The 24,190-nt window shown below is 41.7% G+C and overlaps 4 protein-coding genes across 6 annotated transcripts; 3 read left to right on the top strand and 1 right to left on the bottom strand.

Annotated features, from left to right (window-relative positions):
- Positions 1 to 146: 146 nt before the first annotated feature.
- Positions 147 to 6,778, bottom strand: LOC118315774 (pyruvate kinase PKM). Of its 3 annotated transcripts, none has more exons than XM_035643339.2 (11): positions 6,634 to 6,778; positions 5,656 to 5,834; positions 5,415 to 5,506; positions 4,189 to 4,320; positions 3,870 to 4,056; positions 3,500 to 3,770; positions 3,256 to 3,406; positions 3,000 to 3,152; positions 1,845 to 2,011; positions 829 to 1,010; positions 147 to 723 (listed from the first exon to the last, which is right to left on the bottom strand). In XM_035643339.2, exons 1-11 carry the CDS (start codon positions 6,651 to 6,653, stop codon positions 617 to 619), a joined length of 1,641 nt encoding a protein of 546 aa, XP_035499232.1. In that variant the 5' UTR covers positions 6,654 to 6,778; the 3' UTR covers positions 147 to 616. The 3 variants fall into 3 exon arrangements, with proteins under 3 accessions (XP_035499232.1, XP_035499231.1, XP_035499234.1); XM_035643338.2 differs by lacking the exon at positions 6,634 to 6,778 and adding an exon at positions 6,136 to 6,242; XM_035643341.1 differs by lacking the exons at positions 147 to 723; positions 829 to 1,010; positions 6,634 to 6,778 and adding exons at positions 1,416 to 1,566; positions 6,136 to 6,242.
- Positions 6,779 to 9,487: 2,709 nt separating this feature from the next.
- On the top strand, positions 9,488 to 16,218 carry LOC118315353 (protein mono-ADP-ribosyltransferase PARP6-like). Its single transcript, XM_035642588.2, has 23 exons — positions 9,488 to 9,622; positions 9,710 to 9,793; positions 10,347 to 10,424; positions 10,831 to 10,925; positions 11,029 to 11,089; positions 11,595 to 11,685; positions 11,764 to 11,830; positions 11,946 to 12,095; positions 12,171 to 12,312; positions 12,442 to 12,573; positions 13,390 to 13,485; positions 13,593 to 13,685; positions 13,772 to 13,897; positions 13,997 to 14,062; positions 14,174 to 14,241; positions 14,360 to 14,408; positions 14,568 to 14,680; positions 14,778 to 14,850; positions 14,950 to 15,019; positions 15,137 to 15,216; positions 15,350 to 15,413; positions 15,524 to 15,608; positions 15,710 to 16,218. Exons 2-23 carry the CDS (start codon positions 9,791 to 9,793, stop codon positions 15,804 to 15,806), a joined length of 1,899 nt encoding a protein of 632 aa, XP_035498481.2. The 5' UTR covers positions 9,488 to 9,622; positions 9,710 to 9,790; the 3' UTR covers positions 15,807 to 16,218.
- Positions 16,219 to 17,650: 1,432 nt separating this feature from the next.
- On the top strand, positions 17,651 to 18,721 carry LOC118315513 (ribonuclease P protein subunit p25-like protein). Its single transcript, XM_035642852.2, has one exon. The coding sequence runs from the start codon at positions 17,987 to 17,989 to the stop codon at positions 18,653 to 18,655; it is 669 nt and encodes a 222-aa protein (XP_035498745.2). The 5' UTR covers positions 17,651 to 17,986; the 3' UTR covers positions 18,656 to 18,721.
- Positions 18,722 to 20,437: 1,716 nt separating this feature from the next.
- On the top strand, positions 20,438 to 23,545 carry LOC118315548 (cytochrome c oxidase subunit 5A, mitochondrial). The gene is made up of 5 exons (XM_035642915.2): positions 20,438 to 20,603; positions 21,434 to 21,550; positions 22,967 to 23,088; positions 23,183 to 23,300; positions 23,408 to 23,545. The coding sequence occupies exons 1-4, from the start codon at positions 20,531 to 20,533 to the stop codon at positions 23,294 to 23,296; spliced, it is 426 nt and encodes a 141-aa protein (XP_035498808.1). The 5' UTR covers positions 20,438 to 20,530; the 3' UTR covers positions 23,297 to 23,300; positions 23,408 to 23,545.
- Positions 23,546 to 24,190: the final 645 nt, after the last annotated feature.

Genomic DNA, 24,190 nt, shown 5'->3' with positions numbered 1-24,190 from the left:
GCCTACAGCTGTCAGATACATGTAGTGGAACAGGTCATTTCCCTCTGAAAGTTGCATAAAATTAAACCGAATCATTAAGTGCTAGAGTAAATGTATTCAGTTACTTTCCACCATTGGACAGTGATAACAAGAGGAGAAAAACACAGTTGACCCAAAAATTCCTTTTAATGGATGGATGCCAGGTTCACAATGACACGTTGTACCAACTGTCAGTTCTGCATGAAAATACAACATCTGCAACTGTTCACGACGCCTGCACAATAAGCAAACCATAAACTAGGGAAATAACAACAAGTGTACTCCGAGTTAAGTTACGTGCACTGAAACACTCATCTTCACTTTGTTCAACATGCAAATAGAGTCGGCACACACGTGACAAGGGAGCTTCCACTAAAGGGCTTTTGGGTTCAGTCTCAGCAGCAGGGTTTAGACAATAAACTACACATATGGATGACAGGAATCATGGAGTTTCTATCTGTAATGACACCATCGAAAGTCCTTCGAAAGGGGCGGGCTGGTTTTGACTTTCTGCTGCATACAAGGACCAACAGACAAGAAAAGTGGCAGTTTACAGAAGAGGGGAGGGGGAATGGTTACTAATGTCCTTTGACGAAGCTCAAGGCACCAGCACAACTCTCATTGTGTTGGTGTAACCGGAGCCCGGGCGCCAGCCGGTCACAACGATGGCGACGTCGCCAGACTTGAAGAAATTGCGGTGTTTGCCTTGAGACAGAAAAGAGGGAGATTAACAAAAATCAATTGGCTATTCCCTCCTTCCGAATAAGAAGAAAAAATATTATACCGCAAGTCTAAAAACCCAACACTCACCAGCTTCCAGGGCAAAGTTCACGCGCAGATCGACGTCCTCAGCCCAGACGTCGTTGGCGGGCTTGGTGTAGAGCACGGGGTAGATGCCACGGTACAGGTGAGCCTGGCGGGCCGTCTGGCCAGAGCGGGTCACGGCAATGATGGGAGCCCGGGGCCTGTACCTTGACAGCATGTGAGCAGACCTGCAGGTAACAGGGACAAGTTTTATCAACGTAGTAGAACACATTTCAATTCCAACACCAACACTGGTCTGGATGAGTGCCAGAGGAAACACGTTGAACAGCAAACATCTACTCACACAGTTACACCATTAACATTCATGTTTGTATCCACCTTCCAAATGTTTACTGTCCCATAAATTCTGCTCTAGTGTCCATCAACTCCTGAGGAAAATGTCTGGCGTCTCTAGCTGCTGATTGCTCCACTACTTGTCTGTTAGCCGTAACTGTGCAGGTAACGCACAGTGGATTTTTCAGCGCTGCTGTTTTCCATAGCTGGCTGCCCTGTGAGGAGTGGTGAGAGTGAGCTGGAAGAAGTTATAAAGCTCCATAGAGTCGTGTGGAACAGCAGAGTCAGGAGATAAAACTCATCAGAGACTCCTCTCACATACAAGTAGTCATGTGATCTGCTGTCAATACAGAAGTGTTGATAATAACTTCTTTGATTATGCCGTTATCATTATGAAATGAGCCCAGCTGACAGTGGTATGTCTCCCGTGCCATGTGTTGTGAGGATGATCTCCCAAATGGAGAGGAATGACCAGGCAGTTAAAATTAACTTGTAAAATGTCAGGGTTCAGATCTCAAAAGGTCGCAAGTAGAGTACAGATTGTACGGTAAAAGCTGGTACGCTTTTCACATGAGCCGTGGGCTTGTGTTACGGAGAGAGTGGAGGCAGAGGGTAGAGAAATATTCAAATGCACCAGTTCCTTCATTGATAGTGGGTGTCGTAGAGGATATGATGACTCAGAGCTTTAAGGAGATCCACAGGAGGTGGGTTTATTCTTGAATTCTCACCTGCCAGACTTGGTGAGCACAATGATGGCACTTGCGCAGCACTTGAAGGAAGCCTCCACGGCGCCGATCGCGACAGACTCTGTGGGGTCACGGGTCAGATGGGAGGTGCGACGCAGCTCCTCGAACATCTGCCTGTGGAACATGGCTGCCTCAGCTTCACGGGCAATCTAAACACGTGAAAACAGATAACGGTAGTGTCAGGCTGCAGTCGCACGGCTAGTTTTAACTGCAGGAGTTAGTTTTGTATTTAAAAAGGACAAAACAAAAGGGCTGTTATGTTTAGTGCAGAGGTCTTCATACCTGAGAGCACACTGAGACATGAAGCTAAATATCAGCAGCGGCCATGATGTCCGGGGACTGTTGCTGTGCACCGCAGGTCCTCAGACACATGCTAACTGAGCAATACGATAACACAGTTAAAGCACAATGCAAGAGACAACAGAGGGAGGGGTGGTGGGTGCACACAAAGCAAAATGACTAAATGCTAGAAACAAGCTGTTAGTGAAAACCAAGCTGATACCACCAATGTGTTCAAAAATGTAGAGGAACATGTGACGCACATCTCAAAGAACACATCATTGTCAATAGATGTATTTCTGCTATACATACATCTGCGAGTATCTCGGTCTTAATTTATAAGGCTGCACCGTTTTACTAAAATAAGCTAGTAAATAGATTACTGTGTACTTCTTCAATACATGACCAAATTAAACTGACAACTGCAAGAACAAAATCCCACTTCAGAGGTATCTTTCTTGTCTTTTGCACAAGGCTCATAAAAGGCATAAAAGGTCCTGACGAAGAGAAAAGTGCAAAACCCTTCAGTTAGAACCACTGATGCTTTGCTGGATCATGTGAACTTTGGCAGCTTTTGTCATTAAAGATGTTGCCGTTTGCCAGACATCGCTCAAGACTTGGTTTGGGGGCTTTTATACCGGTAATGCAGGCTTCCTGAGGGTTAGCTCAGGATAGCTGCTGCATTTTGCATCAAACAACATCTGCACACTTTTTATATCAAATCTAGTAAACAGTCTTAAACATGCTGACACACTAGTAAAGGTTTTCGACATTGCCACGAAGGACTCTTTTGTCGCGCACACGTACAGTCAACATGATACAGGACTGAGGGGGTGGAAACAGAAATCGCGTTCTCACCATGTGCTGTGTGCGCACGGCCTCAAGGGGGTAGTCTCCCTTGGCAGTCTCACCACTCAGCATGATGCAGTCGTTGCCATCCAGCACGGCGTTGGCGACATCGCTGGCCTCAGCGCGAGTAGGGCGGGGTTTCTTGGTCATGCTCTCCAGCATCTGTGGGAGAAGACATTACATACAATGTATATCTGTGTGCACACTTTGCCAAACTTTTTAAAAGAGACTGCTTCCATGATCTCCGCGGTATGGTGACACAGACCTGTGTGGCGCAGACGATTGGCTTGCCAACCCTGTTGCACTTGCCAGTCATCATCTTCTGGGCGATGAAGACCTTCTCTGTTGGGATTTCAATGCCCAGGTCTCCACGAGCAACCATGATGCCATCACTAGCCTCCAGGATCTCATCAAATCTATCAGACAAAAACACAAAAAATTAACTCTCAAACAATTCATTCCATTCGACACATTCGATTCAGGCCTGTGCAGATTCCGCTGCGACTCACCTGCGCACACCCTCGTGGTTCTCCAGCTTGCTGATGATCTTGATGTCCTTGCCCTTCTCGCCCAGCACTTTCCTGACGGCCTGAACGTCGGCGGCCTTGCGGATGAAGGAAGCAAAGACCATGTCAACACCCTGCTCCACGCCAAACTGCAGGTCCTGAATGTCCTTCTCAGACACAGCGGGGAGATCAACAGCAGCTCCGGGCAGGTTGACACCCTTCTTGCTGCCCAGCATACCGCCATTCTCAATCTCACACATCAGGTAGTCGTTGCCTTGGGATACACAAAATGTTGAGAAACTTAATTTCCAAAGCGAAGCAGAAAAAAATAGAAGAAGAAAAGAAAAACCAGTGCGTCTACTTGTGTGCTTACCGATTTCTTTGACCATCAGAGAAATCAGACCATCATCCACGTAGATGTGGGATCCAGTCTGCACAACCTTGGTTATGTTCTTGTAGTCGAGCCACAGAACTTTCTCATCACATTTATCCATGTACTGGTCGTCGAAAGTGAGCTTGATGGTTTGACCCTTCTTCAGCTCAACTTCAGCTGTGCCACTCTAAACAGGACGAGGGGAGAGTTTGTCGATTGTCAAGTCGAACACCACTGCAGGAAACATTTATATACAAGTATATGTGCATTAAATCAAAAGTGTTCCCCTCTGAGCCTCGGTAATTCGGTATGAACTCACGCCCTTGATCAGCCCGGTCCTGATTTCTGGTCCTTTGGTGTCCAGGGCGATGGCCACTGGTCTGTAGTCGACAGATCCTGGACCGAAGCTTTCTGTTGCCTCACGGACATTCTTGATGGTCTCAGCATGGTACTACATGATGCAGGGTGACATTAAGAAACATTGAAAAACTATTACACTAGTGCGTTAATATAACTAGCTGTTATAATGTTTTCCTCAGAGAGTCAAATTCTTAAGGGTAAATGAAGTTTGTGCAACAGCAGGTGGACAAGCTTGGTCACACAGCCATGCGTGGCATCACGCCAAGTTACATAACTACATGTAGCCCGTCTTGAATGACAACTGCGACACATTTTTAGGACGTGACATTGTTCCGTTCCATTGTACATAAATAGCTGCACGAAGCCTGTCGCTTATTAAATAAACACTTCCCAAAATATTTCAGCTGTAGCCTGAGCAGCACAGTGTCTGACAAATTCAATCTAATGCTTAATTTCCTCAGTAATGGGACAGACGTGTACAGCTGCTACGCTGCCTGTCTACACGTATGGATCTAGTAATCATACATGTGAAAACAAAGAATAACGTATTCTAAGATAGTAACAGTTCATAGTTAAGGCGTCACTGTGGCCCCTCTACGTGCCTTCTGCTTGTACTGTTGCTGCGAGCCTTACTCTCAGAAAGGCCTATTTATAGCTGTACTGACAACTGACACACCAATGAGTTGGGGGGCATTGCTGCAGTTAACCTTTAAAGATCCAGATATCAACTGTGGATGTTTCATAAAACATCAGAAGACACATGTGATGCCACATCCACTCAGGTGACAGTGAAAAAGGTGAAGAGCCATGACTTTTAAGGGTGAGGAGTCAAGTAGTATAACGTTGGCTGTGATTCAGTGTGCTCGCCATATCAAGCTACGACTCCGAGCCAGCACTGGAGGGGCAAACACCAGCTCATGGATCACATTACAGTTGCCAGGCCATGGGAGTAATGTCATCGCTCGCAGAGGGCAAAGATACTGTCTGAGTTTAAACTCTCAAGCATGTTGCACTATTGGACATGCCCAAAGACGTGATGCCATGGCAGGTTCTTTGGCATCTGGTGGTAAATCAACTGCTGTTCACTATTTGGGATTGTGGGATCAGAAGTACCAACGACCCTGAAAGTTTAAGGGAAGTCTTGGCGAGGCAATTGAGAAAATCAAAGACGGGCACTTTACTCACTTCATGTGTGCCGTGAGAGAAGTTCATTCTTGCAATGTTCATCCCAGCCTTGATCATTTCCTTGGACTTGTCCACAGATCGGGTGACGGGTCCTACATAGAGACGGGTGAATGAATATAGAAACATGGTCATGGCATGACATCTTTAAGGTCATGTGGATTTTTCAGACCTAGATACCTAGATAAACATAATAAGTTGTGCTCTTGGAAATAAACCAATGGGCTTTGGGGAAATGTCTGACCGATTGTGCAGATGATGCCAGTGTTGCGAGACACGGCGGGTTCAGAGTCGATGTCCAACAGACACATGTGCTCAATGAAGGTGTCCGCCATGGCAGCATGGAGCTGCTGGGTGTGGATGATGGAAGAGCTTGTATCCTTTGTCTTCAACATGACTGGATCGGTGTCAGCGGGATAAGACCTGGAGAGACGGGGAGGGAAACAAGAGATGTGATCGATTAGTAGGTTTCTACCTGCGACATTTCTTTCAAGTTAGAGAAAAGTTGTTGTTTTTCCATGGCTCACAGACAGAAAACAGCCCAGGTCGACAGACTTGTGAATACTTATCATCTATATGTTAACACAATGGCTTCACTTTAAAACAAGAAGTTATTAAAGGAGCTACATATGATCGCAACAAAATGGTATGGAAACAAAAACAGACAATGACAAAGTAAACAGTTATAATAAAGTGTGACATCTCGGATTAATTTTAAGTCTACCAGGGACGAGTGTGGCAGTATTGGCGGACCGGAGAGCCTCTGCGGAGAGCAACAACAACAGTGTGTGCCTGCCTGACTGCACTCTCCCACATTCCAGCAGAAGTTCCTGTGCCGCTGAGGAAGAGGAGCTGCTCACTTCTGACGGTCAGAGGCTAAAGGTGCTTCGTGCATGCAGAGAATAACTGCAGGGCCATTCCAGCCTTAAAATAACAGGGTCTGCTGGGAGCAGTTATTGATTGTAGACAAACTTATAACAAATTATAACAATGCAACAGACTGCATTAAATACATGAACCCATTTAATTGATTGTGAAGTTCCTGAAGCATGCAGCTTTAATACAAAATGAATGTATTTTTTGCTCTATTTGCATATATTTGTATTCCCTGCCTAGTTATGAGCCTCCGAGGACAAACACACACACACACACACACACACACACACACACAGTCCTCTCGACTCTTTCTGACACACAGATGAATCGACTTGCTGTTACTCACCAGCTGGGAGAACTTTGCATGGACCAATGAATGCGCCGCTGGTTCCGCTGCAGCGACGGACTTTTATTGCCCCGACTGACCGGAACTACTTTCCTGTGTGACCAACACTCGGTGACACATGGGACATAGGGCGTGACCGTTAAGGCAAGATTTCAGACTCGAGAACACACACACGCGCACGCACACACACACACACACACACACACATTGAGGGGGGGCTACAGCGCAGGTACAAGTGTTGTTCGCCTGACTGATCGCAGATCTCTCCGCTGATCCTATAGGTCATCAATTTAGACCCGAGGCGCCTGAAAGTAGGAGCGACTGGCACAGGGTTCATATATCTAATAACATTTATACACATAAGACATAAGAAATAAGAAAAATTAGGACTTCAATTGATGAAGTGTATTAACGTTTTGCTTACTTTGCTTTGTCACATATCAATAGTACACACTGGCAAAGTAAGATAAAGTGTTTACAAAACAGTCAGTATAGAATTGGATTTTTATTTCTGAGAAGGTTATTGATGCACACTATGCTCCCACAATGCATTTAAAAGTAAAGGAGCTTCTACTCCTCGACCTAAAACTAATTATGATATGATGATAGCAATAATAATAATATTAATTTATTTTTATTATAGAGCAGTGCTTTATAGGGAAGTGATTGAAATAGATCACTCATTGAATCATCAGATTTAAAAGACAACAATTTAAAAATTGAATTTCTAGTCAAATCTGGAAAGTCTCTCAGATAAAAGCATGTCTCTGCTAGGGAGACAGGTAAGAATCCTATGTTTTATTTAATTCTATGTTTGGTTGATAGGTTATTAAGTTTTATTAAAAGAAATCCTTTTGTTTGTTATTTTGGCCGTGCTCACCCTGAAGTCAAAATACCATTTTTGTAGATAAATATCTGCAAATTCTGTCTCCACGGTCATCTCTGGAAGTTGGGAAAAAGGAGGGCAAACGTTAATGTTGCACTCAGGTTCCCCTAGACTGGTCGGAACATAAATTGTTAAACAAACTAATGTGTCAGCCTGATGTCCATAGGCAGATCGTTTCACACATGGACTATATTTGCTACGTATGTACAGTATGTGTGTGATTGGTTACATATGTACAGGCACGTATGCATATGCATTTACATAGGACTATGTTTTTTTAAAATTTACATGGTGACAGCTTCATTGCTATATATATTAACTGAAGAAACTATAGACAATTAATGTGTGTGTGTATGAGGTGTGCGTGTGGGTGTGTGCTCACGTATAAAACATTATATTATACATATGTGTAAAACATTAATTACCCATTATACATAAAAATCCCAAGCCAGTGACTCTCTGCCTCTTGCTCTCTCAACAACAGCCCTCTCTTGTGGATGAATGCTTGAATTGTCTTGACATTTTTTTCTTCACATCTAATTTATATTCATAGTATTCTATATTTTCACTCATTTATTTTTGTTTTATGTTTCCATATAAGCAGTAATACCCTCTGATTTGATATTTAATATTTTCATAACATGTTTAGTCATGACATGTATTTGTAATGTATCTTTGCATTGTATCTTGAAGCACATTGAGTCTATGCTTGTCATACGAAATGTGCCACATAAATAACTTGACTTGGCTTCATTATGCTGTATGTATGTATTTTATTTATTAATTGTACATTATGTATGTAAGTCAGTGAGTCAGTTCTATCTGCTCATGTCAAAACACAGTAACAAAGGGAAAAACTGTGCTGACAGAAGATCAGGTCACTTGACACTAAGCTAACCACAACGAAAAATGTATTCTTTCATTAAGTATAATTTTCTTTAATCTAATTAATTTGTTTGTATGATTTATGTCATTTAATTGTGTTTATCTCTGTTTTGACTCAGTTTCACAAGCAATTATATTGTATCATTTTTTGTCTGTTTTATATGGATTTCCTTGCCTGGTAATTGTTTATTTGTATAAAGGCTCATATAAGGAATGATCATAGCAAATTATCTTATGCTATAAATACAATGGTACGTGAAACCGGTCAATGCTTTTTACTTGTTCCTACAAAATCAAATAAAATAAGATAAATAAGATAATAAGATTTTTTGATGTACATGTGTGTTTCTTGAAAAACAGATCTTCATTACAATGACACCACCTTCATCCATCCATTATCTACACCACTTTATCCATTTAGGGTCTGTAGCAGACACTACCTTTGTGAAGTTCCCAATGTTGCGCTGCCACTGAGTCCGAGATGGGGCTTTATTGTGCCCATCCGCTATAAATAAACACACAAGGAACACCCCCCCATCTCTAAGTGGATTACTCCGAGAAAAGCACTTGTTGAGAGACGACTTGCACAGATGTAGGTAGACCTAGAAGTGTCTAATCTGGCCAGACTGCAGAGCAGCAGGAAACTGCTAACAAGGGTAACTGCCGATTAAGGTCACTGCAGCACTGCAGACGGACAAGAAGACTAATAAATGTTAAACATCACCTGAATCACCATGCATCAACATCTGCCACCTGTGGTCTCTGTTATCATCACAGGCTTAAAGCTGATTCATGAGCCTGACTTTTCATGAGGTTGCAGGATAGTGCATTGATTTCCGTTGTTTTATTTCTCCTCACCTCTTTTTTTATAAGGGATATTTTGTACACGCATTGTAATTGACGGCTTTCAAATAAGCCAAACAGGACAAAGATACTGTAAGTGTGCAATGAAAACTCTGTAGTTGCGGGTCCTCATGACCAGGCTCAGCTGACTGGTCCTTCACTATCTGCAGCCAATCACGGGACAGTGCTGTCTGAGATTGAACATGTGGGATTTCCTGCTGTTCAAGACCGGAGGGGGAGAGGACAGCCAGTTAGTCGAGTTGTCAAACTGAAATAATCATTTGTTCTGGTAGTTTTGGAGTCATATATGCATGGATCGAGGAAATTATCATACTTGATTTTTTATTTTTTTACAGAAAAAAAAATGAAGAAAAGGTAAGGACTATATTTTGTGTTTACCCGATCACCAATATGTCCATTGCAGAGGCAGCTGAACAAATCAAGCCTCACATGTTTTCCCAGTTGTTTGGTTTCTTCATGTTGGTCACAGTGGAGTGACCAGACTGTTGATTGTTTCTGAGGAAGTGTCAAAGAACTGGATGCATGGTGAGTTTATAGTATTACTTCTTCAGTTTCTCTCTCTTTCATATGCTGTGTTGGTTTTAGCGAAGTCATTTGGCTGACAGACCTTTCCTTTGAGAGCTGAAATTATCAATTCATTTATTTTGGGTTGAAAGGAAATTCATCTTTAACAATTCAGAGAATAAATCAGTGTTTTAAAGTTATTTTCAAGCAAAAGGCAGCTTCTATTCTGGTTCCAGGTTTAAATATTTGTTGGTTTTCTCTGTCTACTCTGATATCAAATTGAAAGTCTTTAGGTCTGGGACTTTAGGTCAGACAACTGAACTGAGTTGTGGAATGAATGTTTTTCGTTTTATCCTTTTCCTACTAAAAGGAGTGTACACAAGTCCATCCAAGCAAACCGACTATAGTCTCAACTCCAAAACACTGAAGTTCTCTAAATGTCCTGCAAATGTTTTGAAATCTGTGTTGGAAATCAGGCGCGGTAGCGTTGACTTTGTGTTGACGGAAGGACCTAATTATAGGTGGACAAATAAGAGGATCTTTTGATTGACAGCTTTTCCCATTAACCCGACAGGAGACCGAGTGCCAACAGTGGACAGACAACCAAACTGATGAGGACAGTGACACAGAGGGGATCCTGATGGGAATACAAGTAAAAGACTCCTTCAGTATCCTCGTAGCTCAATGAATATCACTGTAGCACATTCTAATTATTAGCAAACCTTGAGTGAAGACAATCAGAAGGACAAAATGGTTGCATGTGAAGTTATGATTAAAAAGTACTTATTATCATGTTACTGGATGTTGGAATGGAAAAGACTTCCTTTGGTTTGCATATAGTGGAGTAAAGTTTGCTTATATGAAAATGCCAGAGTGACAAGATAAAGTTTTAACCACACTATATATCGCCATAAACTTCTTGACATGATGCCCTGAGTGATGACAGCCTTCGGCTCGGCTATTGTTGAAGACCTCTGCGAGTGGTTTAATCCCTCAGCCCCATGCGGTGCTGAGCTGTTTGGACCATAAGGTGATTGTGTTAGCGTTTGTCTCGGCAGGAGAGCTGTGCCACTGACCCGCATCACCACCCTCAGCTGGAAACAGACGTGGAGGCAGTGAGGACTTTGTATTCAGGCTCTGCGGCCTCTGTCAGGTGAACATCAGAGCTTCACATCTCCTCCATGGCCTGAAAATGAAGAGATAACTGCTGGTTTTTCTGCATTGTGTAATGTTCTCCTCCTTTTTTATCCTCTTAGGGTGTATGGGTCAATTGATGATGTGGACGTTGACTTAAACATTAATGCCAACTTTCTGGATGTAAGTTAAATTTACAGTACGGTTCAGTTCAGACAAAAGTTCACATATGCTTGAACAGGACAGTATCAATTATTCCTGCACGTCCAAAACATTCACAAATTTGGTTTATTTAACATTATGTTTCTTCAGACACTTGTAAATCCTAACTTGTACAGTTAGGATTTGGTCAAAAATCCCTTTGCCCTTTTCACCTCAATCAGCCGCATCATTAACTAGCATCTCTTTGGATCTTCTTTGCTGAATACAACCAATTTGCTGGTTTTCCTGCGTCGATTCAAGTAAGAAGACTATTCCAAAGGTTTACGTTTTAACTTGGTTTCCATCCCAGGGCCGTTTCCGATGCGTGTCAAGGGTCATTTTTCTGTTTGAACACCCATTAGTATCCAAGATTTAACTTTTATGCTCATTATTTTGTCCACTTTTGTCCACATTTCATCAGTTCCAGAGCCTATATTGACATGTTTGACGTTTGCCGTCGTGACATCAGGACCTGTTGTGTCCACAGGAGGAAGTGGCCAAAGCCTGGGGGATTAATCAGTCAGAGCCCATTGTTATCCGTCTGCACTTTTCTCTCTCTCAGTATCTGGATGGACCCGGTGAGCATCAGTGACACTTGCTGCCAAATGGCTGTGTTATTAGTGTGACAGTAGGTTGAATAATGTTTTCTGCTGCAGCACCTTCAGTTCAAGTTTTTCAGCCATCGAACACGGATCATTTCAGTCTTGGGAAACAACTACAGAAGTGGGTGTTTTATATCATCATTTTTATTATAGTGATGAAACTACACTCTTATTAGTCATTGTCTCTTTTACAGACTCCATGAACACAATCTGTTCCAACTCTTTCTGTTCCCCAGTATTCTCGCAGTGTTCATATCTCGCGAGTGGGAACACCTGACAAACGAGAAGATCGTCGTCCAACAGAAGTGCAGACACAGCTGGTATAGGCCGAGTGGAACCATCAAGAAATTCCGTGCCCGACTCAGCATCTGGTTACCACTGTCAAAGTAAGTGATGATTTCATGAGTTCAGCTGATTGATTTATGACTGAATCTGTTCTTGGATATCTGTTCAACCCTCAGGTCAAATGATCTCCAGCATCCAACTAAAAGGGGAAGGATCTTTTTACCAACAATGAAACTAAACCGTTTCACAAATCATACAACTTCCTACTCCATCAAGAATCCCACAGGAGAGCTCTTCACCTACACACCCAGTGGGAAGGTGAGCGCTCCCTCCTTAGCTATAGTGGAGATAAATCATTATGATTTACTATTTTCAACGTGTTGTTAACTCTTCCCTCTGATGTTCTGAAAGGGTTTAATAAAAGTATTTGTGCACCTTCTTCCCCAGAGGGTGGTGGTGTCTGCGGTCAAATCCTCGACACAGCTTAGTACCAAACAGCTGATGGAGCTGCTTTTCTCCTCCCAAGCCATCGGGCACTGTAAGACCCCCCCGACTCTAAAGCATGGCTTCTTAGTCCAGGTGATGACAAACTGTAAATTGTATAACTATTGGAAACATTATCTTTTTTTGTAATGAGAGGTTTTAATTTAACTAAATGTTCATACTTGGCAGTGGTGTTTTGCTTGGCTGCATTTCATCAAAAGGCGTTTTGAGTGTTTTTCCCACCATACACATTCAAAACAGAGTATTATGTTGTCCGGTATAGTTTTAATGAAAACTTGCCGTTTTAATCTAGTTGCATTACGTTTTACAGGGTTACCAAACTTTTTGCTTTTGTTTAAAACATTAGAATGTAATTATTTCACACCATTTCACAACATTTTATCATAGTGTTTTACAATACCATTCGTTTGGATTTTACTGCTGATCTCAACACAAACAACACAAAGTTGTTTTCAGCAACTGCCAATGGTTTAAAAAAATTGTCTTTAGTAAATGTCAAAGCAGATTATGAGAAAGAATCAAACAATGTCTATAATTATGTGTTACAATTTGCTGACATGTTTATATATATATGTTTAAGCAACTCATCGGGGTTGTTGTGACCTTTGACACCGGCCTGTCCAGTGGTGGCGATTGTGGCGCCTCAGAGTTTGAGCTAAACTTATCGTAAACTGTGCTTAGATGAATTTGTTGTTCAGAGCAGAGGCTGACTCTGACCTAAAACAGGCAGTTGGGGGAAGAAATGGCGAAGCAGATTCTATTATGCTTCTCATGTGTGGAGTCTGTTTCCTGGGCCCACAATAAATGCATTATAGTCAATTAATGAATTCATTGATTGGGGGTGTTGTTTTTTTTAATGCATCATCATTTGCTTGTCATTGTTGCACGAAGATAATGAGGTATGCTGGGCAGAGAATGCCAACGCTGAATGAATACTGTGTGGTCTGTGATGAGCGACACGTGTTTCAGAACGGCCCCATGTTAAAGGTAAACCACTATAGAGAAATTACTGGGCAGCTGAGCTACAGAAGAGAAACTTACATTTCTGGTAACTGTCAGCACATCACCACCACTCTGTTTGTGTGTGTCTGTAGCCCGCAGTTTGCACAAGGGAGCTATGTGTGTTTTCCTTTTATACACTGGGGGTTATGTCTGGAGCTACAGAGGAGGTTGCAACGGGTGCAGAGGTAGGTAACAAATAAATGCACACACTTAAATACGACGTGTGATTGATCGTTATAAGATTGACGTATTCCAATAACCTCTGTTGTAGGTTATTGACCTGTTGGTCGCAATGTGCAGAGCTGCCCTTCACTCTTCACGCAAGAGCATCATATTTGAACCCTACCCTTCTGTCGTTGATCCATACAACCCCAAAGCCCTGGCCTTTACCCCCAAGGTATGAGCTGAACCGATTCAATTCATCACTTGATTTGAAATAGACTGTTTAGTATGTCATCTTTTGAATTGTGAAAGATTCTTATTGTTTTTGTGGTAGAGAAAGAGCTACAGCAGGCTGCAAAAAGCACTGGACAGTGTCCTATTGATCAGGACGTTGGCACAGGTGACTGATCTTAAAATAAATCCTACACTAATGATGCCGTTTACACAATTTACCTCTGATCCTCCTTATCAGAAAATAATCTGAAGTCCTGACTTCAATTCATTTGTCCAGGGTCCATATTCTGAAATAAGGAAGCAGATGGACAAATTAGATCCTCTTGCTTATCCCTTACTACAATGGTGAGTGACACAGTCTAAACTAGCATTTCACTCATATTGTTATTCCATTTAAGATGTGATGATGTGAAGCGTGTCTCAGATTTATATCCAGATGTGTGTTTGTGTGTTTTGACAACAGGATTTTAGCAAGCAACAGATCACACATTGTCAAGCTTCCACTGAACAGGGTAAGATAGAACAGTTAGATAGTAATACCGTAGTTGCGCGTTTTACTACAGAGGTTAATATTTAGCAGCCAAATATATAGATTAATTACCGTGTTTCATATATATTCTATTCTGCTGTTGCTATCCCCACCATATTTTCAATCCCCTGCTGCACAATAGCAACTGAAGTTCATGCACACACCCCATCAGTTCCTGTTGATCAGCAGCCCTCCATCCAAAGAGGCTCGATTCCAAACTGCCAGAAAACTGTATGGCAGCACATTCGCTTTTCAGTGAGTAAAAAAAAAGTAAAAGTAAAAAAATATATCATTGTAAAACATACAGATTATACTTTATGCTGCTTCATGTCCATATTCTTTTGTCTTTCAGTGGTTCCCACATTGAAAACTGGCACTCTATTTTAAGAAACGGGCTGGTTAATGCCTCATACACAAAATTACAGGTATGAAAAGGTCTTTGAATATCACTGTGGAGATTTTCACACGGTCATCGGACTTCTGGAATTCTAACTGGCTACAATCTGACTTTATTTTTTCCTCAGCTTCATGGAGCAGCGTATGGGAAAGGCATCTATTTGAGTCCTATCTCAAGCATATCCTTTGGATATTCTGGTAAGAATGTACACTGTAATGTTGTTCCTAACCGTGTGCGTTTAATCATTTTTCCGTTTTCCATTCCTTTTTGATTCAAACATGTTTTTGAAACATATTCTTTGTCTTGGGGTAAAGAGATGGGTAAAGGTCGACACCAAATAATCGCAAGAGAGGAACTCCTAAAGAAATACAACCGAATAAACAAGGTCAAACAGGTACTGCAGATTATAATTAGTAGTAGAATATATAGAAATTCACATTTGTTCAGGCTCTGCCTATTGATGCACATTATTCAAGGACACATTCTCTTTTTTTCTATCTCATCCTGTTCTCTTGCCTTTCTTTTAGGAACGGCCAGGACAAGCAAGGTTTCTGCGGAGCAGGAACCTAAACTGCATTGCACTCTGTGAGGGTAAATATCAGATAACGTAGTGTGACAAAGAAGAAAAAGCCTTGATTTGATAATATAAGGTGTGCATTTTCGACATTGTTCTATAAAAAGTTGTCTGTATGTCTTAATAGTCATAACTTCAAAAAACCTTCACAAACATGGGGACATCTGGGTGTGTCCGGTACCTGACCATGTGTGCACACGTTTCCTCTTTGTGTGAGTAAAATATGAAGCAGCAGAGACGTAACTGTCTCAAAATCCTCTCTAATTCTCAGATACTCCAGATTTCTAAAACGTTCCACTGTTGTCTCTCTCAGGTATGAAAATGGTCAGGTGGGAGATGTCAACATCAACACTCAGGAAGACAGGATCCACAGGGAAATTTTACAAGTAATTGCTTCGAAGCCATGCTGAGAAAACCAATATGCACACGTACTGTATATCCACGCATCTCTCTATGATGTAGATTTCATATAAACACACACTAAGAGTGGATCTTAGTTGGTCACTTGTGTTTTTATATGACAAAAGATTGACAAAAGAATATGAATGTGCTGCCTGATGTTACATTCACCAGCTGAGTGGGAAAAAAACACTAAGGAAGGAAACTACTCCACAAAACTGAATAAGGCATCTCTTCTTCTGTTATCATATGTAGTTGTGTGAGATGGAAGGAAGTGTTGTTGTTGAGTTGTGGAATCATGCACCTGTAAAACCTTTTTTGCCTTGTATCTTAATTGACAGACTGATATCATCTAAATCTGTCAGTCTCATGAATACATTTTTATAACCACACGTTTTTTTTAAATAAATGTTCTACAATATTTGTATTTAACATATGTGTTTTATTTTACTTGTAAATGCAGAGTTGCCCAAAGCTCAATGGCCCCAAATTATTTAGTTTATGTAATACATGTGTTGTACCACAAGATGGAAGTGTAACCAATAACAAGCCTCTATGTGGCTCTTAGCATTACCGACACATAACTGTTACGTTAGGAATCATAATTCAATCTACAGAGACTGCTACAGATGTTGAAATTGGATAATACTGTGGCCACATTCACAGCTTGGGTGTTGAGCCTGTGTCTTATTCTTCTTTCAATAAAAACACTAGACAACAACACACCTGATGTGTCAGAGGAGTCACACACAAAACAAGCGATGCCGTGCTTTATACTGAAAAACTGAAAAGGTGAAAAAGTAGAGTTACATCCAAAAAATTACATAAAAAATCCTACATTTATTCATGATGGAAATAATCTAGTCTATTCACCGATGGACAATTGATTGACAGTTACGGTCAGTGGATTAATCTCCTGAGTGCCAGCTGCAATTTGCAGCTCAGATTCCTATCCAGATGTGTGTTTGTATGTTAGATAACGGGATTTTAGATACAGAAAGAGCCAAGAATCTCACCTTTGTGCTCATTGTGCGAGTCAGTGAATAACAAGGGGGTGCGTACCATCCTTTGAGGCAGAAATGCACCATTATAACAGTATACTGGTTCCATATGAGCCCCACAGCTGCCTCCCGACTCCCTCCCGCTCCTCTAAAGAAAACGTGAGTGTGAAAACACCTATGTGTCTGGATAGAGATCTTCTCTTACAAGTTCAGATTTTTATCATTTCGTACAAGTTTGGCATAAGTAGCAGCTCCAGGGCAGGAATGTCCTCACAAATGTCACTGATTCCCTGAAAATTATGGAGCAAGCATTTTCTGGGTCAGCCCAGCTGGCGATGGACTGAAGGGAGGAGAGCTGTGAAGTTGCTGTAATAGCCCAAAGGAAGACATTTCTCAAGGACCATATGGCTCTCTGATGATAGTGCAGAGGGAAAGTTGCCTCGAAAAAACATGATATACTGTATGTCGCAACAGCTATTGAAAATGTTTTTCTGTATTTTTAACCGAGGGAGATTGTATAGGTTGGTGAGATATCTACAAAGGGGCACATTAAGACTGTCAACAAAATGTGACAATCGACACCTCTTCGTTTAAAACAAAGAATTATTTCAGCTACATGCCTTGTTAAATCACATTAGCTTGTGTTTATTCATCCGTATAATTCAAGCAACCATACAGACAAATAAAATCTCCAAGCCCTCAAGGGTTTAACAAAAGCTTCCCCCTCCAAAACCAACACACTAGAATGTGACAGATATTATTAAATGTTGCATGTGCCTTTAAGAGCACTATGTCCCACTCTACATGTCTCTCTCTGAGCCTCCTATGTGTTTGTTGGCATCAGCTGTCCTCAGTGCTGAATAGAGCAAGGACATCGTTTCCTTCACGTCAATGGGATTAGAAGAAGAAATGCCCTTTTCATTCTGCTGGCTCTCTCCAAAGTACTCCAAAGACAAAATGGGAATGCAGCATGGACAGATGACGGAAAAAGGATCAAGATAAAAACACACAACTCCAAGTTTGGATTACAAAGCTGCTCAGTTTTTTTTTTGTTTCTCGTACAAATGAACAAGAAACAAATCTTCAAATCTCAAGGGAGGTGTGCAAACAACCAAGGCTGCAGGCTCAGAAACAGCATCCTGCGCTGTTATTTTGTTGCTTTCTAAGCAGTGACCGAACCCACGGGTCAGATGAAGAGTTCAAGTGCTGCATGCAGCGCTGCAATGGAACCAACGTCTGCTTCGCTCAACTCTTCTGTCCCGTCTTCACCTTCGTCTGCAAAACTTAGCCAAAGCAACTTCAGGAGAATCAGCCGAACAGAGGACAGCAGTCCCCATCCGATCGCCGGCCTGGCAGCAGATGTTCTGCACATGCGAGTGAAAGAGGGAAGCAAGATACGCAATCTAGTGCGGTTCGTAACAGTTCGTATGCAAGGGGAGGGAAGAGACGGCGATGGGACATTGCTGAGGCAGGTGGTCTTCACTGGCTCAGGGAGGGGAGTCACCAAGACCATCACCTGTGTTGAGATCCTGAAACGTAAAGTGGGAGGGCTGCACCAGGTGTCCAAACTCCACTACAAGACAGTGAATGAGGTTTGGGAGAGTTCCCTGCAGGGAGCGCCTGGGACAACCATGCAGAGGACAGTCCCTGCCATCTGCATCCTGCTCTCTAAAGACCCTCTGGATCCCCAGGAGCCCGGATACCAACCTCCACGATCCCTCAGTGTTCCGACAGAGGACACAGAGAGCTGCAGACCTCTGCTCCAGCCACCTCACAGTCCCTCGACACAGCGCGGAGCCAAGAGACTCTGTGAGGACGACTGGAGTCTGACTGCATTTTGTGAAATATCAGAAAAATAGTTTTTATTAGTGTGTATATGTAGTTATTTTACTGTGACTTTTTTACAGCATCAGGTTCACTTAATTAGAAGAAATAACTCTGAATTTATGTTTTAATGTTTATGTAGGTCACAGCAGCCTCCGATGGCAAAAATTAAAGACGTTCTTTCAATTCATACTCAACAATACTGCATCAGAATTAGAAAGGTCATTATATTCTAAATGATTTGCAGGATTACGCGTGCATGTTTTTCTTCATTAGGATGAAATTCATGTACATAATAATGGATCATGAGAGAAGAATGTTTTAGTTAATGGTTGACTTTAAAATACATGATGGATATGTCATCACTGTAATAAATAAACTAATTTGGAAATGTATCTCAGCTTATGTTATAGTGTGTTGGAAAGTATACATGCATTTTATTTGAAAATGTACATACCCTACAGAACGGATGCAGTTCAAAGCTCCAAAACTGGATTTTTACAGAAAGGCAAATCTATTTTATTCCATGCAGATTACTACCTGCATCTCCAAACGGTCAGTAGTCAGTTTATTTTGACCCAGGTCAGTTTGTGCTTTGTGTTACAATGACATGTAGCAGAGTGGAAAATTAGTCTTCAACACCACAAGCCTTGGGACTATTTAACTCTCATCCTGTAGCTTCAATTCTTCAAACCTTTAAAAAAGATATCTGATATTGCTGTAGGAACTACTGTACACGTTATTTATTAGTGGTGTCAAAGGTGAGAAAAGACAAGGCTCTATTTGTGTAGCACATTTTCAAACATAGGAAAACTGAAAGTAATGACACAATGACATTGACTGTGTTATACTATTTTGGCATGGTGTTTCCTAGCAGATGGATGGTTCTGTATGGAGTTTTTAATCGCATCTCATGTATAAAATATAAATAGTGGGATTTATAAAATACATTAATGAATCCCATGAATTTACTAAACTTTTCTGTGAGACTTATCAAGTATGTATGCACCTGTGATCCATTTTCCATAGGGGGAAAACTCATCTTAAAATAAAGACAATCAGTTGGCAGTTGATCTGGTACACCTTGTCTGATACAACAACCTGCTATTAATCCTATTATCATGAAGGTCACAATCAGGTCTTATTCAAATGTTTTAAAGAGCCGTTGATTTGACTATATGTTCATTTTGGAGATTGCAGTTCGTAGTGCTATAGAGTTGCATTGCATTGTATATACTGGCTTTTCTATTATTATGTCAACCTCATTCATATTAATGGGGGTAGACTAAATACCAGAAATACATTCCCTACATTCACTGACTACATCCTACTAATAAACAATTTTAATAGAAAATGGATCATCATGAACTTCATTTAAGGGAGGATTTTCAAGATTAATCTGCATACATTTTTTACTATAAACTGAATGTACAGTACAGGGCAAAGTTTCCAGGTACATTTCCATCTGGCTTCCACAAAACCCTGATGACAACACCATGGAGTCATTTAAATGAAGAGACAGAGGGTAATGACTAAATCCACAGAAAATCTGCGGCAAGTTCTCGAAGATACTAAGAACAACCCACTAATTTTTGTTCTACATTTTGAGTCAACTAATAAAATAAAACCTATTAATGGCATTATTTAAATTTTTTTTTTTTTTAAATAATCTCCACTTTACTTTTAATTAATAAAGCGTTTGGACAAAGCCTCACGTGTAAATGTATGCCACGTTAATTCGAGGTCAAAGTCAGAACCAGTAGGACAAAAATACAGGAACGAAAATATCACAGTCCTGCAGCAGTTCGCACATGCGCAGGGCGGGGCCGCGTACGTGACGGGCTAAGCTAGTTAGCGTTAGCGCCCTCCTGCCAAACCTCGCCGAACCGCGTTGCCGGCTGTCCCGCATCATGTTCAGAGCCGCCGTCCGACTCTCTGTCTCCGGTGTCCGGGGCTTGACCCGCACGACGCCCGGGTCCCAAGGTACCGTGTCAGTCTGCTCCCACGCGTGAATGTTATGTTGTACATTGGCAGCTCGTGGACCATTGAGGAAGTTCTAGCGGAAATTAAAGCAGGCTAGCTTGCGGCTACTAGCTCGGCCGGTGTAACGGTCACTTCTAACTACACGGTGATTGTGTCGATGTCTCAGTCTCGTCTCGTAAACTGTCGTTAAACACACACGCGACTCCCTCTGTCTGGCGGCGGGCTGCTCTGGTGTCGCCCCGGTGCTCCGCTCCGTGGTGTCCGTGTCCGTGTCCTTGCCATGACCCAGTCGGAAGGCTCGGGCTCGGGCCCTGTTAGTTGTGCTGCCGGTGGCTAGCTGCTAACATGCTAACTAGGTTCGTTGACCGCAGCTCTGTGTTCCACCGACTCCTCGCCGAGTGTGTTATTGGACTCGATCCGTGGTTTTACTGCAGGCGACTACAAACTAGCACCTCACTACTGATGTGATGTTTGAGCAAATACACTGATCCTGTACCTGTGTGTAGCAGTACAGTTATATTAGGCAGATGTAGGCAGTCAGTGTTGGAGAGATCATAGGATCACCCCTCTACTTGAATATATTAAAGCACCATAGTGCAGATAGTTGTCTGTCAGTGTGTTAGCCTGCTGGGTATCAGTCGTATCAGGACGCTGGCACAAATCCAGCTGCATTAAGTACCACACAGCACTTGTCCTTTTCCCAACCCTCTCCACTGTAGATCTCCTTGACAGGCACCGTTTGCCCTTCCGCAGCACCCCCCGCTAGAGGCCACTGATTCACCTGGGCGGTGCCAGGTTGTCCAACTGAGAATTTTGTTTTCATCCCGCAGCTCCGCTGGCCTCAAGGTGCTACTCACACGGGAAGCAGGAGACAGATGAGGAGTTTGACGCCCGCTGGGTCACCTACTTCAGCAAGCCAGACATTGACGCATGGGAGCTGAGAAAAGGTACTTGTGTGTAAAGATTGGTGACAGTGGATCGCAAAATATGTAAGCCCTGGCCAATATAGGAAATATTTGAGACTGAATACAAAGCGTCCAACAGTTGTGATTGCAGAGCGTGGAATAAGGAAGTTGTTTTCGAGAGCTTAGGCAATACAACAGTATTTATTGGGAGACGAGCAGACGTCTTTGGACAATTTAAAAACTAGTGTTAATGCATCACCAAGAGTTTCAGTACAAATGCCAAAACAACACCATATATTGAAGACTGACCTGAACTTCCTTTATATTAAATGTTGGTCAAGTTGTTGGTCAAAAACTTGAATAAAAAAAGTTGGTTTTGTATGGGCCAAATAATGATTAAAATCAGAAACTGTGTGAACAAAGAATAAATATAGCAAAGCACCACTCTGAGCAAGCTTTCAATACCAGCCCTTCACAGTTTTTGATTAATGTACCAAAATCCATTGAGATTTATTTTCCAGTCTTGGTCAGTAAAACCATCTTAGTTGGTTAGTCTGGCTTTTGATTTGATTTTGTCGTCTTCAGTTCTTCGACTGATGGTATCAAACATTCACTTCGGGGTTTATAAACAGGAAACGTAATGCTAACTAGCACAATTTTTTTTCTTCATATAACCAGTATTCACTACAAATCTAACATGCAAATGGTCTGCAGAAACAAACATTTTCTTCGACATGTTCTTTTAGGTCCCGCTCCATACTCCTCCTGGGGTGTGTAATATTACTGATCGTTCAACAGTCACACAGAATTCTATACTTATGAGTGTGTCAATCTTTGGGCTTCTGCCGGACACCCTTTTATCTTCACCACACTGTGTTCACTTGTGGTTAAACGTGGGCTCGTGTCTGTCCCAGTCTTGTGAACACTATATACCAGGAACACCTGGAGTGAACGTCATTACTTCTGACACAAACTTCAACTTTGACTCGAGGATCAACCGATTACAATCTGGCTGCTTAAAGTCATGGTCACTGTGACCTCACAAAACTGATGTTTGGTCATAATTCAAGAATTCCTACTCTGCATTATGACAACGTTTCCCACACCTGTGTTAAATGATAAAATGATAAAGTTATGACATAATATTTCCGCACAGTGAAAGGTCAATACAATTTTGATGTGCTACTGAGTATTTTTAGCTCGGGGAAGGTGTGTTTGTGTGGGATCAATGTAAAATAAACCACACTGCCTGTTTTCTTTGTAATGCAACGGCATGTGACTCAGTAACTGTGTCTGGTTTATGGGGTCTGTGCTTCAGAGAATCTGATATAGTCTTATCACGCTTTGACTACGATTCCTTTGAACAACCTATGAAATGAAAGGAATGTGATTATATATATATAAATGTGTATTTTCTTTCCTCTGTTCTTAAATGAAGTGGGGTTTTTTGTCTTTCAGGGATGAACACGTTGATTGGTTATGACCTGGTACCTGAGCCAAAGATTCTCGAGGCAGCTCTGAGAGCCTGTCGGAGGTTAGACGACCTGGCAACCGCTGTCCGGATTTTGGAAGCTGTGAAGGTGAGAGAAAAGCTCCTCCTGCCAATGACTTTCTTTGCAGTTGGCATCCATAAGTAAATGATTAATGGGTTTTGCCATTGTTTAATTTCCGCAGCACAAAGCCGGACCTCATAAAGAGATCTACCCATACCTGATCCAGGAGCTGCAGCCTGTACTAGATGAACTTGGTGTCGCCACACCTGAAGAGCTTGGCATTGACAAACTGTAAATGAGTAGGTATTAAATTCTCTGAATGGGCATTTTATTTATTTATTTTATTTCAATTTCCATGTTTGCTGTGAGGTGGCAGTCAAAAATAAATGTTGTTGTTTTTTTCCAGATAGCTGAGAGTGAAAATCCCCAGGACTTGTACTTAAATGTTTGCCTCATACAATACATGTGATATTTAATTCGGCCTTTATTAAGTTCTTTTGCTTGTAAAATAATGATGAACCTAATAAAGGAAACTGTATCTTTATCGAGTGTCACAAGCATTTTTGGGTATTTAAAATAGTTTGAGAACATATTGAAGCAACTTTTGTTCACAAGAGTGGCGTGTCACTGTACACTGCATGTCGTCTGAGTGTGTCCACACCTTCATGTGAAGGTCACATTTTGCCTCCAGGGAGCAGCATTTTCACACAAATGTAAACCTCATTCTACTGTATTCAGTCTACATTGAAACTGTTTTCATTTCAGGGAAAATTTACATGTTTATTTAATAAACTTGTTCAAATGGCTAATGGTGTATTGTTATTATCAACAGCTGTAACAGAACTATGGCAGCAACGATCATTTATGAAATTAGTTTCAGTGACCAGAACAGACCGCGCTTCTTACAGTTCATGGTAAACTGAGAGAACTTGGTTTTTCAGTTTTGTCTTTCAGTAATACCCCAAAAAACTACCAGCCTTTCTCAGGGGTATCCTGTTTATCCAACGGGCCGACAACTAAGTTATTTTTAGTTGACAAAACGTGTATGTGTTCTCAGAGCTCTCTTTCACTGCACCTTCACCCCAGTACGAAGGTGCCCCCCCCCCGCCCCCACTCTAATATTACTGGTTTTATATGCTTGCAATTCTCATCTTCAATGCTCTGACTAATCCATTGATTTAAGTGATGT

The sequence above is a fragment of the Scophthalmus maximus genome, chromosome 7 (genome assembly GCF_022379125.1).
Source record: "Scophthalmus maximus strain ysfricsl-2021 chromosome 7, ASM2237912v1, whole genome shotgun sequence".
In the NCBI taxonomy this organism is placed as follows: domain Eukaryota; kingdom Metazoa; phylum Chordata; class Actinopteri; order Pleuronectiformes; family Scophthalmidae; genus Scophthalmus; species Scophthalmus maximus.
This window is presented reverse-complemented; position numbering and strand designations above follow the sequence as displayed.

Bases quoted from the DNA above. Each gene is read 5' to 3' on its own strand.
- LOC118315774 (XM_035643338.2), bottom strand. From the start codon at position 6,227: ATGTGGGAGAGTGCAGTCAGGCAGGCACACACTGTTGTTGTTGCTCTC. The intron at 4,057-4,188 runs GTGAGTTCATAC...CGTCCTGTTTAG, and splicing joins GGACCGGGCTGATCAAGGGC to AGTGGCACAGCTGAAGTTGA. The intron at 3,407-3,499 runs GTGAGTCGCAGC...TTTGTCTGATAG, and splicing joins AACCACGAGGGTGTGCGCAG to ATTTGATGAGATCCTGGAGG.
- LOC118315353 (XM_035642588.2), top strand. The intron at 11,831-11,945 runs GTGGGTGTTTTA...TCTGTTCCCCAG, and splicing joins CTTGGGAAACAACTACAGAA to TATTCTCGCAGTGTTCATAT. The intron at 13,686-13,771 runs GTAGGTAACAAA...CCTCTGTTGTAG, and splicing joins AGGTTGCAACGGGTGCAGAG to GTTATTGACCTGTTGGTCGC.
- LOC118315513 (XM_035642852.2), top strand. From the start codon at position 17,987: ATGAAGAGTTCAAGTGCTGCATGCAGCGCTGCAATGGAACCAACGTCT.
- LOC118315548 (XM_035642915.2), top strand. From the start codon at position 20,531: ATGTTCAGAGCCGCCGTCCGACTCTCTGTCTCCGGTGTCCGGGGCTTG. The intron at 20,604-21,433 runs GTACCGTGTCAG...TTCATCCCGCAG, and splicing joins CACGACGCCCGGGTCCCAAG to CTCCGCTGGCCTCAAGGTGC. The intron at 23,089-23,182 runs GTGAGAGAAAAG...TAATTTCCGCAG, and splicing joins GGATTTTGGAAGCTGTGAAG to CACAAAGCCGGACCTCATAA.